The sequence below is a fragment of the Dipodomys spectabilis genome, unplaced genomic scaffold, assembly GCF_019054845.1.
Source record: "Dipodomys spectabilis isolate Male_0828 unplaced genomic scaffold, ASM1905484v1 ptg000004l, whole genome shotgun sequence".
Classification (NCBI taxonomy): domain Eukaryota; kingdom Metazoa; phylum Chordata; class Mammalia; order Rodentia; family Heteromyidae; genus Dipodomys; species Dipodomys spectabilis.
The window spans coordinates 4,158,380-4,172,539 of NW_024870681.1; the positions used below are offsets into that span (position 1 = coordinate 4,158,380).

The following is a 14,160-nucleotide window of genomic DNA, read 5'->3' on the forward strand; positions in this document are numbered from 1 at the left end:
AGTCCTCTGGATCTCAGTCTCCTGCATATTTAAGATTATAGGCATGATTTGGAGAAGGATTTTTTGGGGGGGAGGGGTGGTGCTTAAGCTCTGAGCCTGGACACTGTCCCTGAGTTCTTCAGCTCAGGACTGCTGCTCTACCACTTATGGTTTTTTGGTGGTTTATTGGAGACAAAAGTCTCATAGACTTTCCTGCTGAGGCTGGCTTTGAACTGTGATCCCCAGATCTCAGCCTCCTGAGTAGCTAGGATTACAGGCATGAGCCACTGTTGCCTGGCTGGATGTTTTTTTTTTTTTTTTCTTATCAGTTGTAGGGCTTGAATTCTGGGCCTTGGTGCTGTCCTTCAGCTCTATAGCTCAAGGCTACTGCTCTACCACTTGAACCGCAGCACCACTTCTGGCTTTTTCTGCTTATGTGGTGCTGAGGACTGGAACCCAGGGCCTTCATGCAAGGCAAGCACTCTACCACTGAGCCACCTTCCCAGCCCCTGGAGATAGATTATTTATATATATATAGTGATGGTAATGGGGTTTAAACTTAGGATATTGACTTTTTCTGCTTACAATTGGTGCTTTGTCACTTTGAACCATACTCCCACTTTTTTTCCTGGCTAAATAGAGATAAGAGTCTCCAGGATTTGTCTGCCCCAACTGGCTTCAAACTTTGATCCTCAGATCTCAGCCTCCTGAGTAGGTAGGATTACATGTGAGCCACCAGAATGTGTCTTGAATACACACTATTAAGAATTGTACTAAGGGGCTGGGAAGGTGGCTCAGTGGTAGAGCGCTTGCCTTGCATGCCAGAGGCCCTGGGTTCGATTCCTCAGCACCACATAAGCAAAAAGAAAAAAGCCGGAAGTGGTGCTGTGGCTCAAGTGGTAGAGCACCTGCCTTGAGCTGAAGAGCTGAGGGACAGCGCCCAGGCCCAGAGTTCAGGCCCCACGACCGGACCAAAAAAAAAAAAAAAAAAGAATTGTACTAAGTTTACATGCTTTCGATTTTAGCTAATAAGTAACATACTTCCCTCTATGACTGCTGGATTTGAGCTTGTGATGAGCCTGAGCCCATCAATAAAATCATGGTTTTTCTTTTCACAGCTAGAGTTGGAAAGACATCACTGATTATGTCTCTGGTCAGTGAAGAATTCCCAGAAGAGGTAAAAATTTTAATTTCGTTTTTTATATGTAAGATTTTTTAATCAAAAGTAAGTTAAACTATATTCTATCTTTATTTGCATGTGTTTCCTTTCAACAATTATAACTTCTTTTCTTCTTCTTTTTTTTTTGGTGCCAGTCCTAGAGGTTTAACTCAGGGTTTGGGTTCCGTCCCTGAGGTTTTTTGCTCAAGGCTAGTGCTCTATCACTTGAGCCACAGCTCCACTTTTGGCTTTTTAGTGGTTAATTGGATATAACAGTCTCAGGACTTTCCTGCCCTAGCTGGCTTCCAATGATGGTCATCAATTTCAGCTTCCTGAGTAGCTAGTGTTATAGGCGTGAACCACTGGTACTTGGCCCAACAATTCTAACTTTTAAAAGATATTAGTTTAAAGAGAGTATCTTTAAGAAAGAACCAACTAGATTTAAGTTTGCTTAAGTCTTTTTCATTTCCTGCTCTTTGCCTAGAACATATTTATCTTCTCTAAAAGGTGTGATCTTTTCTTGCTTCTTCCTGCTTCTCTCCCTCTCTCCTTTCTCCCTCTCCCCCCTCTCTCTTTCTCTCTCTCTTCCCCTCTTCCCTCTCTCCCTCTCTCCCTCCCTCTCTCCCCTCCCTTTTCTCTCCCTCTTTCTTTTGGTTGGTCATGGTGCTTGAACTCAGGGCCCTAGGCACTGTCTCTGAGCTCTTTCACTCAAGGTTTATGCTCTACCACTTTGAGCCACAGCTCTACTTATAGTTTTCTGGTAGTTAATTGGAGAGTTTCAAGAACTTTCTCCCCTGGTCTGGCTTTGAGCCATGATCTCAGATCTTAGACTTTTTTTTGTCGGTTGAGGGGCTTGAACTCTGGGCCTAGGCGCTGTCCCTCAGCTCTTCAGCTCAAGGCGAGCACTCTGCCACTTGAGCTACAGCGCCACTTCCAGTTTTCTGGTGGTTTATTGGAGATAGGAGTCTCACGGTCTTTCCTGCCTGGACTGGCTTTGAACCTCGATCCTCAGATCTCAACCTTCTGAGTAACTAGGATTACAGGCATGTGCCACCAGTGCCTGGCCTATCTCCTTCTCTCTTTTTCATTGCTGGGGATTGAACCCCAGGCCTTTAGGATGCTATTAAGCATTCTACCACTGAGCCATACATTCCCCAGCCCATTCTTTCTTAAGAATAAATTACTCAGAAGCCCAAAAGATTAAAAAAAGATATGTTTCCTGAGTTGAAATTAGATTGAAAGGTCTGGATCCCTGCTTGCTTTCTGCCTGACAGTACCTAGTAGTCTTTGAGGTGTGTTTTGTTGAAACCACTTGGATCCTGACATATTTATCTGAATCCTGGATTAGTATGTACCTACATCTCATTTTACAAATGAGGAAACTAGGGCTGAGGTAATGGCTCAATTGGGAAAGCACTTGCCTGCTATGCACAAAAGGTCCTTTGTTCATTTCCCAGAATTGCAAAGAAATTAATTCGTTCTAACCTTTGCCTACTTCAAAAGAATTATGGTTTCAAGTAAGATGACTTTAATCATAGTGAAATCCCACCCACCCAATATTGGGTTTATTACCACTGACTTATATTTAGTTATATTCTGAGGTTCCAGTATGGGAGGATGCTTGCCAAGCCCATATATAAAGTTAGGACCTTGTTATGAGGACTGGCATTCGTGCAGTGGGATGAAAATGATTTTTCTTTTTCATTCTTTTTTAAAAAAATTGTTTGTTTTTTTTTTTGGTCTGGTCGTGGGGCCTGAACTCTGGGCCTGGGCGCTGTCCCTCAGCTCTTCAGCTCAAGGCTAGCACACTACCACTTGAGCCATAGCACCACTTCTGGCTTTTTTTTTTCTGCTTATGTGGTGCTGAGGAATCGAACCCAGGGCCTCATGCATGCAAGGCAAGCGCTCTACCATTGAGCCATCTTCTCAGCCCCTATATTTCTTTTTTTTTTTTTAAAATACTTTTTTTATTGTAAAAATACTGTACAAGGGGGTTACAGTTACATTAGCAAGGTAATGAGTACATTTCCTATCAAGCATTGTTGCCTCCTCCTTTGTTTTTTCCGTACCATCCTTTCCAACTCCCACCTCCACAAGTACCCCCACAACCCCCCCCCCCCCGCCCCGCACCTAAATTGTAAAGTTCATTTTTTCAATATAGTGTCTTGTACATCTCATTGTTACGATTGGTCAACCTGTATCCCTATGTAAGCATTTTGTTTTTTCCCTTCCCCTCCCCAAATTAGAGAAGTGTATATACAAGATGCAGGGTACTGACATCAAATACAGTGAAAACAGGGGTTATACCTTTTTTTTTTTTTTTTGTCAGTTGTGGGGCTTGAACTCAGGGCCTGGGCACTGTCCCTGATCTCTTTCACTCTACCACTTTGAGCTACAGTGCCACTTCTGGTTTTCTTGTGGTTAGTTGGAGATAATGGACTTTCCTACCTGGGCTGGCTTTGAATGGTGTCATTCAGATCTCAGCCTCCTGAGTAGCTAAGATTACAGGTGTGAGCCACTGCCGCCCAGCTTTCTTTTTCTTTCTTACATAGCAATTATTGTTAATACTGTAATGTCTATTTACTCTTTATTCTTGTTTAGGTTCCTACCTAAACTGTAATTTTATTGTTCACATAAGAATTTGATGTATCATGTGTTTGTATTTTCTGAGTATTTCTGGTGTTGAACTAGGGCCTTGTGCCTGCTAAGCATGTGATCTATAGTCTCCATGTGGTAATATTTTTGACATTTACAACTATGATATTATGTTCATTATTTCTTTTGTTTTTCTCCTCACTTCAAGAAAGGTAGTTAAATAATACTTATTTAATTAAAAAATGAAGTATATTTTCATTTGTAGAATCATTGTAACATTAATTTACAACCAGTTGGTATATAATATAATACTTCCTATAAAAGTTTTAGTTTAGAACTGTTTTATCCTAGGCCTTTTGAGTGTGGATAAGGAAGGGGTTTGTAATTAATTAAAGTCATACAACATGGAATTATTAAATATGAGATATAGCCAACAAGTTCTCTTGTAGAAGAAAATGATTTTGATATTTTATTAGTTTATTGAAGATTGAAATGCTTTTCTTTTTATTTGCCAGTCCTTGGCTTGAACTCTGTGCCTGAGTGCTGTCCCAGGGGCAGCTTTTCGCTCAAGGCTAGCACTCAACTACTTGAGCCACAGCCCTACTTCTGATTTTTTCTGTTATTAATAGGTAAGCGTCTCACTGACTTTCCTGCCCAGGCTGGCTTTGAACCACAATAATCCTCAGGGCTCAGCTTCCTGAGTAGCTAAGATTACAGGCATGAACAACATGTGCCTGGTCAAATGCTTTTCATCTTAATTTATTTTGTGGGTTTTTACAGTGCTGAGGATTGAATCATAGACCTTACACGTGTAGGCAAGCATGCTACCATTCAGCCATACCCTAGTCTCTGATAATCCTTGTGGATTAATATAGCTTCTAATTTGTAAAGTATCTTAAGCCTTAAGCAGAACAGAATGAAAACAATGTATTTAAAAAGTCTAATATTTGAAACACCAGATTAACTTTGAAATTGTTTTTGTCTGCTAAACCTTAGTATGTTCTTGCCTGCAAAGGCAGAAATGAGCATTTTTTAAATAAAAGTCTTTTTTTTTTTGGGTCCGGTCGTGGGGCCTGAACTCTGGGCCTGGGCACTGTCCCTCAGCTCTTCAGCTCAAGGCTAGCGCTCTACCACTTGAACCACAGCGCCACTTCTGGCTTTTCCCCCCCCTGCTTATGTGGTGCTGAGGAATTGAACCCAGGGCCTCAGGCATGCAAGGCAAGTGCTCTACCACTGAGCCACCTTCCCAGCCCAAGTCTTTTTGTTTTTATTTATATTGCTTAAAATGTTTTTATTCTATAATATATATATATATATATATATATATACACACACATATATATTTGTGTCTTTGGGAAAGTACAAAAAGAAGCATTTACAACAAATACTTGTGAGAATAGCTTTATATGAAAAAGATTAATGTGGATAAATTTACATAGTCTGTTAACAACTTTGAGAATATCCATTTTTTTTTCTTTATTTGTAAACAAAGGTTCCTCCTCGGGCTGAAGAAATCACCATTCCAGCTGATGTCACCCCAGAGAGGGTTCCAACACACATTGTAGATTATTCAGGTAATGAATGGCCTCTTATAAGTGATAGCATTTTTCAATATTCTTGAAAACAGACTCAGTGAATTTTCCTAAATATTCAGACAGAAATGGTCTTTTTTAAATTGTAGTATATGATCCTTTCCTATTATCTCTACCAACTTGTATTCTACTCCTTTCCTCCATTTGTTCTCTGTCCCCAAAATACTAGTTGGGTTCCATAATAACGTGAAATAAGTTGGAATAATAAGAGGATACACCAATGGATAAACCATTAACCTCCTAAAATGTTTACAGAGAGAAGTGAGTCGTCAACTTTGTTTTTAGGCATCCAGGCATATACATTATTTAGAAAGGATTTTGAATTAAGAATTTATTGATAAGATGGGAACCTGTGGCTCACACCTGTAATCCTAGCTACTCAGGAGGCTGAGATCTGAGGATTGCGGTTCAAAACTAGCCTGGGCAGGGAAATCTGTGAGACTCTTAATCTCCAAATAACCACCCCCCAAAAAGCTGGAATTGGACTGTAGCTCAAGTGGAGAGCACTAAGCCTTGAGCAGAAAAGCTCAAGGATAATACCAAGGCTCTGAGTTCAAGCCTCAAGGCCAGCATAAAAAAAAAAAAGAATTTATTGAAGCCAAGTGCAAGTGGCTCATGCTTGTAATCCAATTAACTACCAACAAGCCAGACCCTGAGTCCAACCTCCAGTACTGGCACGCAAAAAAAAAATGTATTGAATTCAAATTAATTTTTTAATTTGTCAACCTTTGTTACAAATAAAATAATTCGAACAGATATTAGCTTGCTTATATATTAGAAGCTTGTGATTTTGCTTCTAATTATGTAAAAACTCTCTCTATATTGCTTCTTTCTTTTCCTTCCTTCCTCCCTGCCCCACTTCCCTTCCCCCCTACCTCCCTCCCTCCTTCCCTCCCTTCCTCTCTCTCTCTCTCTCTCTCTCTCTCTCTCTCTCTCTCTCTCTCTCTCTCTCTCTCTCTCTCTCTCTCTCTCTCTCTCTCTCTCTCTCTCTCGTGCTTGCCCTCCCCCTCCCCCACCCCCTCTTCCTCTCTCCAATCATAGGGCTTGAACTCTGGGCTTGGATGCTGTTTCTGAGCTCTTTTTGCTCAAAGCTAGCACTCTTGTCACTTTGAGACATAGTGCCACTTGCCACTTCCAGGTTTTAGTGGTTAATTGGAAACAAGTCTCACTGACTTTCTTGCTGTGGCTGGCTTCAAACTGTGATCTTTAGGTCTCAGCCTCCTGAGTAGCTAGGATTACAAGTGTGAGCCACCTGTGCCCAGCTTCTTTTGTTTTGTTTGTAGTGTTGGAGATGGAACCCAAAGCCTTGCATGTTTTTGGCAAACACTGTACCACCGTGCCACATTCCCAACGTATTTTTTTTGTTTTGTTTTTTGTTTTTTGGGTCCGGTCGTGGGGCCTGAACTCTGAGCCTGGGCGCTGTCCCTCAGCTCTTCAGCTCAAGGCTAGCACTCTACCACTTGAGCCACAGCGCCACTTCCGGCTTTTTTCTTTTTGCTTATGTGGTGCTGAGGAATCGAACCCAGGGCCTCAGGCATGCAAGACAAGCGCTCTACCACTGAGCCACCTTCCCAGCCCCTCCCCAACGTATTTTTAAATTCTTATTTTGAGAGAGTCTCAGCTAAATTGCTCAAGCAGGCTTCAAACTCTCTGCCTTCTTACCTCTTTCTATACCAGTATCTGGGGTTACAGATGTGCTCCACTATATCTGACTACTATTTACTTTTTCATTTCTTTTCAATCATTAAAGTACTATTTTTTTTCTAGAATATGCATTTTTTCATTCATTTTCAGTATTGGGATTTGAACTCAGGGCCTTGTATTTTTGCTTAGCTTTTTTTCCCCAGGAGCTTTGTTATACCATTTGAACTGCAGTTGGCTTTTGCTAATTAGTTGGGTATAAGAATCTCAGTAGATTTTTCTGTGTAGGCTATTTTTGAATATTGTTCCTCAGATCTAGTCTCCTAGGTAGTTAGGAATACAAACATGAGCCACCAGCACTAGGCTGGAACTTTTTTTTGTTGTTGTTGTTGTTGGTTGTGGGGCTTGAACTTAGGGCCTGGGTGCTGTCCCTGAGCCTCTATGTGCAGAAGGCTAGCGCTCTACCATTTGAGCCACAGCACCACTTCCTATTTTTGTGTGGTTAGTTGGAGATAAGAGTCTCAATCGGACTTTTCTGCCCTGGCTGGCTTCAAATAGCAATCCTCAAATCTCAGCCTCCTGAGTAGCTAGGATTACAGGTGGGAGCACTGGAGCCCAGCTTAAACTTTGTGTATAGGTATAAAATATTTATGATATTTATAATATTTGTTTGGATAAACTGGTATATACATTCTAAAAATGAAACCCAAAACTGCACTGTATAATACTTATGGCCATTGAACCCTTGTTATATGACCCTTCTAAACTGAAATAGGCTGTTAAGTATCAAGTACAACTGGGTTTTAAGTGTTAGTATGGAAAGAATATAAAATTTCTCATTAATTTTTCTTTCTTTAAAATTCTTTAATCTCTCTCTTTCAGAAATCTAGGAAATTGTATTTATTACCACTTCTCCCCTCCCCCCTTTTTTTTTTTGCCAGTCCTGGGACTTGAACTTATATTTGGGCTCTGTCCCTGAGCCTCTCTGTGCTCAAGGCTAGTGCTCTACTACTTGAACCACAACGCCATTTCTGGCTTTTTCTGAGTAGTTTATTGGAGATAAGAGTCTCACAGACTTTCCTGCCGTGGCTGGCTTCAGACTGATCCTCAGATCTCAGCTTCCTGAGTAGCTAGGATTAAGGGTGTGAGCTACTGGTGCCTGGCTACTATCCCACTTTTTATAACTTTATGAGTAATATGATTACGTGCACAGGATTATTTGCAGGTCAAAAGGAGAAGTTACTGACTGTAATATCAACCATATCAAAGCAGATAAAAGCTTTCATTAATCCCTTACTTTTTTTGGTTTTTGTTGAGACATATGTACTATAGCTAGCTGTAATTCTCCAGATGTCTTCCTTTTAAGAAAAAGTTAAACCAAAAGGTCCTTGAGGTTCGGAACTATGACCTTTTGATATCCATAAAAATGTCCACATCTCCAGCTTGCCATAGTCATAACACATACTAAGTGGTCAAGTGAATGAGTTAGTTGCATTTGATCCAGGAAAGAAGTAGTGGTTGCTCTTCAGACGAGAAGAGCCAGACGCTGCTGGCTTATGCCTGTAATCCTACTACTCAAGAGGCTGAGATGTGAAGATCACAGTTTGAAGCTAGTTTTGGCATTAAATCTGTGAGACCTTCATCACCAATTAGCCACCATAAAAGCTGAGATGGAGCTGTAGCTTCCAGTGGTAAAGTGCCAGCCTTGAGCAATAAAGCTCAGGGACAATGCCCTGGCCGAGTTTAAACCCAGGGCCAGCACAACGAATGAATGAATAAATGAATGAATGAATAACTTAAATAAATAAAATAAACTGGGGAAGGACAGTGATATATTTGTGCGTCCTGTAAGATTAAGTACTTTGCAAGCTATCAAGTTGTTGTGGTTGGGCCACAGCTCCTATGCATCCATTTCATTTACCCAGCCAAGGAGTAGGTGTTGACTTCCTTTACTTGCTGAGGAAAATGTGGCCCAGGGAGGTTAATCAGTTTTGCCCAAGATCACATATAACAAGGATTCAACCTTCAGGCTTATCTAAGTCCAAAGATTACCTCACCACACCACCACCATGCTCTTCCCAAAGGCATGGTTTTTCTTACCAAGGCTATCAGTCTGAAGACTGAATAGTGTAGAAGAGATTGGAAAGAAAATCAGGCCAGGTTGCAGGCATTAGGATTGTCAGGTGAATCACCACTTTTGATCCTCTTCTTGATTTTACTGGGCACTCCTTTGAAGTATCTCATTAAGTTTTGAGTTGGATGCATGTTGAAATTTTAAGCTTGTTTTGCCTTTTTAAAGATAACTGTTGCTTTGATTGTATCTGTTGGTCAGCACTATACTGGTAGCTGAGGCAAGGTGACACTTCATGCTTCAGTCAGTCTCATAACTAGCTTTATTTACAGTTTCTTTTCTAGGGCATGCAGCCACATAATTAATTCACTTCAATGTTAGCCCACTGGCTACTCAAAATATAGAAAATATTAAAGATGTGGCCAATTATTTAACATAGTATAAAATAGTATTAAACTATGTGTAAAAACAACACACATTTGGCAGGGAGCAGGGGTATATAACCTAAGGTGATCTGAATATGTCAGTGATTATTTTCCTCTTCATATCTGTGTTTCTGATCCTTCTGCATGTCATTTACTTGTGGGATTGCATGTTCGTTTACCCATTGAGAGCAATTATGGCTAGAGAGGGAATTCTTGGTTATTCATGGGCAAGCTGTAGTTTTGCTTTGAGGCCCTGGTTATTATTTCTCTCACCTACTGTCTTTTTTTTTTTTAGGTCCCAGACCAGAACTCAAATTGAATACCTAATGCTTTCGCTCATCTACTAGCACTCTAGCAGAGCCACACCTCTAATCCATTATTTCTTTTTTTCCTCTCTCTTTTATCTGAAACTGGGACTCGAACTTGGTATCTGACACTTACTGCTCATTGGCAGATGTCCTACCACCTGAGCCATGCCGCCAACCCCCTACCTGCTACCTAGATTTCTACCCTGTATTACCCAGATTCTTTGGCCTTTTCGACTCTATGTCTGTAGATTCTTGTCTGAGCTAACTGTAAAGTCCTCAGTCTTTTTTTTTTTTTTTTTTTTAGTCGGTTGTAGGGCTTGAACTCTGGGCCTCGGCACTGACCCTGAGCTCTTCAGCTCAAGGGTACCACTTGAGCCACAGGGCCACTTCTGCTTTTTGGGTGGTTAATTGACGATAAGAGTTTCACGGGCTTTCCTTGCCTGTGCTTTGAATCTTGATCCTCTGATCTCAGCTTCCTTAGTAGCTAGGATTACGGGCATGAGCTACCAGTGCCCCTCAAGCTCTCAGTCTTTTATCTTAGGTTGCTGATCTCTTTTGCTTGACCTGTTTGAACTGTGGATCAGATGCTGACCTAGATTTATCTCACAGTGCCTCTGCCCTTCTGAGCCTCAGTTATCCTCTTGTAGACTTGTCTTTCATTGCTAGCCAGCTTCCTTATCTCAGAACAACTTTTTCTTTCCCTGACTTGCCCTTGTCTCTGCTACTATACAATGTCATTTTCTTAGGTGGATGTTACATAGCCTATTTGTTATAAAAATGTTTAAAACACTGATTTTTTTTTTTGTCATTTGTAGAAGCAGAACAGAGTGATGAACAACTTCATCAAGAAATATCCCAGGTAAGTTTTGAAAAAGCAATTATAGAGTTTTGATTTCTTTTTTCTTTTTTTTTTTGGAGGGAGAATAATTCTGTGACTTTACTATTTACGTTCTCTCACCAAGAAATTTCAGTTTCTTGTTGTGATTACCAGGTTTGAATATTTTATTAGCATACATTTATTCTATAAGGAGGATTCATTGTGCAACTTAAATACATATAATGTACATTGATCAAATTCACTCAATTTATTTTTCTTTATTTTCTCCTCCTGTTTTTGTTTTAATATTATTTTTGAGGAACAAATGTTTATTAGGATGCTGATACAAGAGAGATACAATGGACAGCTAGTAGAGGAGAATTAGTACTGTTGCTGTTATTGCTACTTCTGCTACCTTGACTGCACCAATATAGGGTTGTGGGCAGGCTTTTATGGGGTTCATGGGATTTTGTTGATTAGCTTTCCATCTTATTTGTGGACCCTATTGAATGGCTGTCCTTTTGTCAGACCATGGTTCAAATTTAGCATGTGCCTTGACAGCTCAGTTTTCATATCTGCGTTCCACCTGGCCCATTTCGAGGGATTTTTTTTTTTTTTTTCCCAGTCCTGGAGCTTGAACTCAGGGCCTAGATACTATCCCTGAACTTCTTTTACTCAAGGCTAGCTCTCTACCACTTGAGGCACAGTGGCACTTCTGGCTTTTTCTGTTTATGTGTTACTGAGGAATCAAACCCAGGGCTTCATGCTAGGCAAGGACTCTACCACTAAGCCTCATTCCCAGCCCCATGTCCCAGGTTTGACTTTGCTTCCTCATTTTACCCTAGCCTATTTTGTGCACTTGGCTCACCTGGACTTGATATTTCTCTGTTTGCCATGTCTCCTTATCCCCTTCACATCTTCCTTGACCAAATAAAACTAATCCTAGTTTTAGTGTGGAAAATATTTCATCTTATAATTGGTTTGAGCTGAATAAAGTTGTAGAGGTGTCCCTGCCTGCATATTTGTTGTTCTGGCAGAGTCTTATGGAGTAGTCCTTGGGAACACAGCAGGATCTAATTGAATATCAAAATGAATGTATATGGGGTCTGGGAAGGTGGCTCAGTGGTAGAGCGTTTGCCTTGCATGCCTGAGGCCCTGGGTTCGATTCCTCAGCATCACATAAGCAAAATGAAAAAAGCCGGAAGTGATGCTGTGGCTCAAGTGGTAGAGCTCTAGCCTTGAGCTGAAGAGCTGAGGGACAGCGCCCAGGCCCAGAGTTCAGGCCCCACAACCGGACCCAAAAACAAAAAACAACAACAAAAAAGAATGTATATGGAAGCCAGGTCCAGGGGTTTAAGCACCACTGGAGAGTCAGATGGTAGGGGATGAAAGCCACTTGTAGCATCATTTGTAACTTAGTAAGTAGAAGCAAATCTGCTTAAAGGCTAATAAAGCAAGTTCCAATGGCAAAAAGATGTCAAATAGATACTAGTGATCCAAGGAAGGGAGGAGCTAGTACAACTACAACTAGGTATTTTTCCATGAGAGCCATCCTTGGGTGGCTTGTTCTTTAAGTGAAGAGACTTGATGACCGTTTATGAATGTTATTTGAATTTGTCCTTATTTTTTAACTCTAAAGCATTAGTCTTTCCCCAACGTAGCACAGGTTTCATTTCCTTTGGACAGTAGTGAGCATGTCTAATGTTTTGTAAGGTACTGCCACTGAAGAGTTAATTTAATTTAATTTGTTTTTATATATTAGTGAGAGTTTGGCCTAGGTTATCCAGAACATTGGCTATTTCAAGTAATAGTTTTTGTAAACCAGGAAGAAAAGACAGTTCCTTCAATTCCAGTTCCTCCTTATGTAATGCCTAGGACTATTAGGAGTGGCATGAAGTAAATGTCCTTTTATTTTAAGGTTGTCTTTGTTTTGTGAGTATTTATATATAGCAAGGGGCTATATATAAGTTTTTTTGTACCAATAAAAATAACCGATAAGGGCTGGAAAAGTGGCTCAGTGGTAGAGTGCTTGCCTTGCATGCATGAGGCCCTGGGTTCGATTCCCCAGCACCACATAAGCAAAAAGAAAAAAAGCCGGAAGTGGCTCTGTGGCTCAAGTGGTAGAGCGCTAGCCTTGAGCTGAAGAGCTGAGGGACAGCGCCCAGGCCCAGAGTTCAGGCCCCACAACCGGACCCCAAAAAAAAAACAACCAAAAACCAAAAAACAGGTAATAGAAAGGCGAGGGTACAAGTTTCTGTCCAGTTGGAAGGTAGACAGGCATGGATGGGCTTTAGTGTCAGATACCCAGTTTTTAGTTTCTTTTGGAAAGGTTGTCACAAACGACTCCATTTGGAGTATGGGAAAATCATTTCTTATCTGAACTTTTTTAATATAGAACTTTTTTGGGTGTGGTACTGCGGTTTGAAGTCAGAGCCCTTCCTTTCTAGCCAGGCATTCTACCACTTGAGCTATGCCTCTGGCCCTGACCATTGTTTTTAACATATTCTTTAAATGGTCTCTCAGGCTACCATTGATAGGATGAGCTTTGTCCTGGTGAGTCTTTCCTCACTGTCAGAATGAAATGTTTCAGTTGGTCTGATCCTTTGTTGAACTCACTCTTCTTTTCAAAACAATTTTTAATGGGTTTTATTATTCTGTAATCATACATGTATATGAATTATTTTGATCATATTCACACACACATATGTGCTTATGTGTGTATGCATATACACACACACACCTGTTGAGTATGTATTTTTTGCTCTAAGTCCTTGGGAATATTTTCCTCTATAGTTTGTTTTCTTCCTCCATTTTTTTTTTTGTCTTTTCTTTTTTTGGTACTGGAGATGGAACCCAGGATGTTGAACTTGTTAGGCAAGCACTTTGCTACTGAGCTACATCCCAGCTTCTTTTTCCTTCCCCCCAATATTTGTCTTCCTTTGGCCATAAAATATTAACTGGTTGTTAGTCAAATGCTACTGTTGGTATTTTATTGTTTAAATATCATTAATCTGTTAATTTTTTTTCTAGGCAAATGTCATCTGCATAGTTTATGCTGTTAACAATAAACATTCTATTGATAAGGTATGAATGCATAACTTTTTACCCCACTATATTCAACTATATTTAGTAAAATTTCTTTCTTTTTTTCTTTTTTTTTTTTTTTTGGTAGGTCCTGGGGCTTGAACTCAGGACCTGGGTATTGTCCCTGAATTTCTTTTGCTCAAGGCTAGCCCACTACCACTTGAGCCACAGCGACACTTCTGGCTTTTTCTGTTTATGTGGTACTAAGGAATCAAGCCCAGGGCTTCATGCATGCTAGGCAAACACTCTACCACTAAGCCACATTCCCAACCCCATGAAGTAAAATTTCCCGACAAAAAAATAAATAAATAAAATAAAATTTATATGAGGCATTTTATTCTGCTTTTCTTTTTTTTTTTTTTTATCGGTTATGGGGCTTGAACTCTGGGCCTGGGTGCTGTCTCTCAGCTTTTCAGCTTATGGCAAGTGCTCTACCACTTGAGCTACAGCACCACTTCCGGTTTTCTGGTTGTTTATTGGAGATAAGAG

At 40.4% G+C, this 14,160-nt stretch overlaps 1 protein-coding gene across 4 annotated transcripts in view; it reads left to right on the top strand.

Moving 5' to 3' along the window:
- Rhot1 (ras homolog family member T1) overlaps positions 1-14,160 on the top strand; it is an 81,459-nt gene that overhangs the window by 16,479 nt on the left and 50,820 nt on the right. For all 4 annotated transcript variants that reach the window (XM_042691176.1, XM_042691192.1, XM_042691185.1 and 1 more), the window contains exons 2-5: positions 1,098-1,156; positions 5,226-5,307; positions 10,586-10,629; positions 13,618-13,671. In XM_042691176.1, the coding sequence (XP_042547110.1) occupies positions 1,098-1,156; positions 5,226-5,307; positions 10,586-10,629; positions 13,618-13,671 (239 nt within the window). The remainder of the gene's footprint in view (positions 1-1,097; positions 1,157-5,225; positions 5,308-10,585; positions 10,630-13,617; positions 13,672-14,160) is intronic.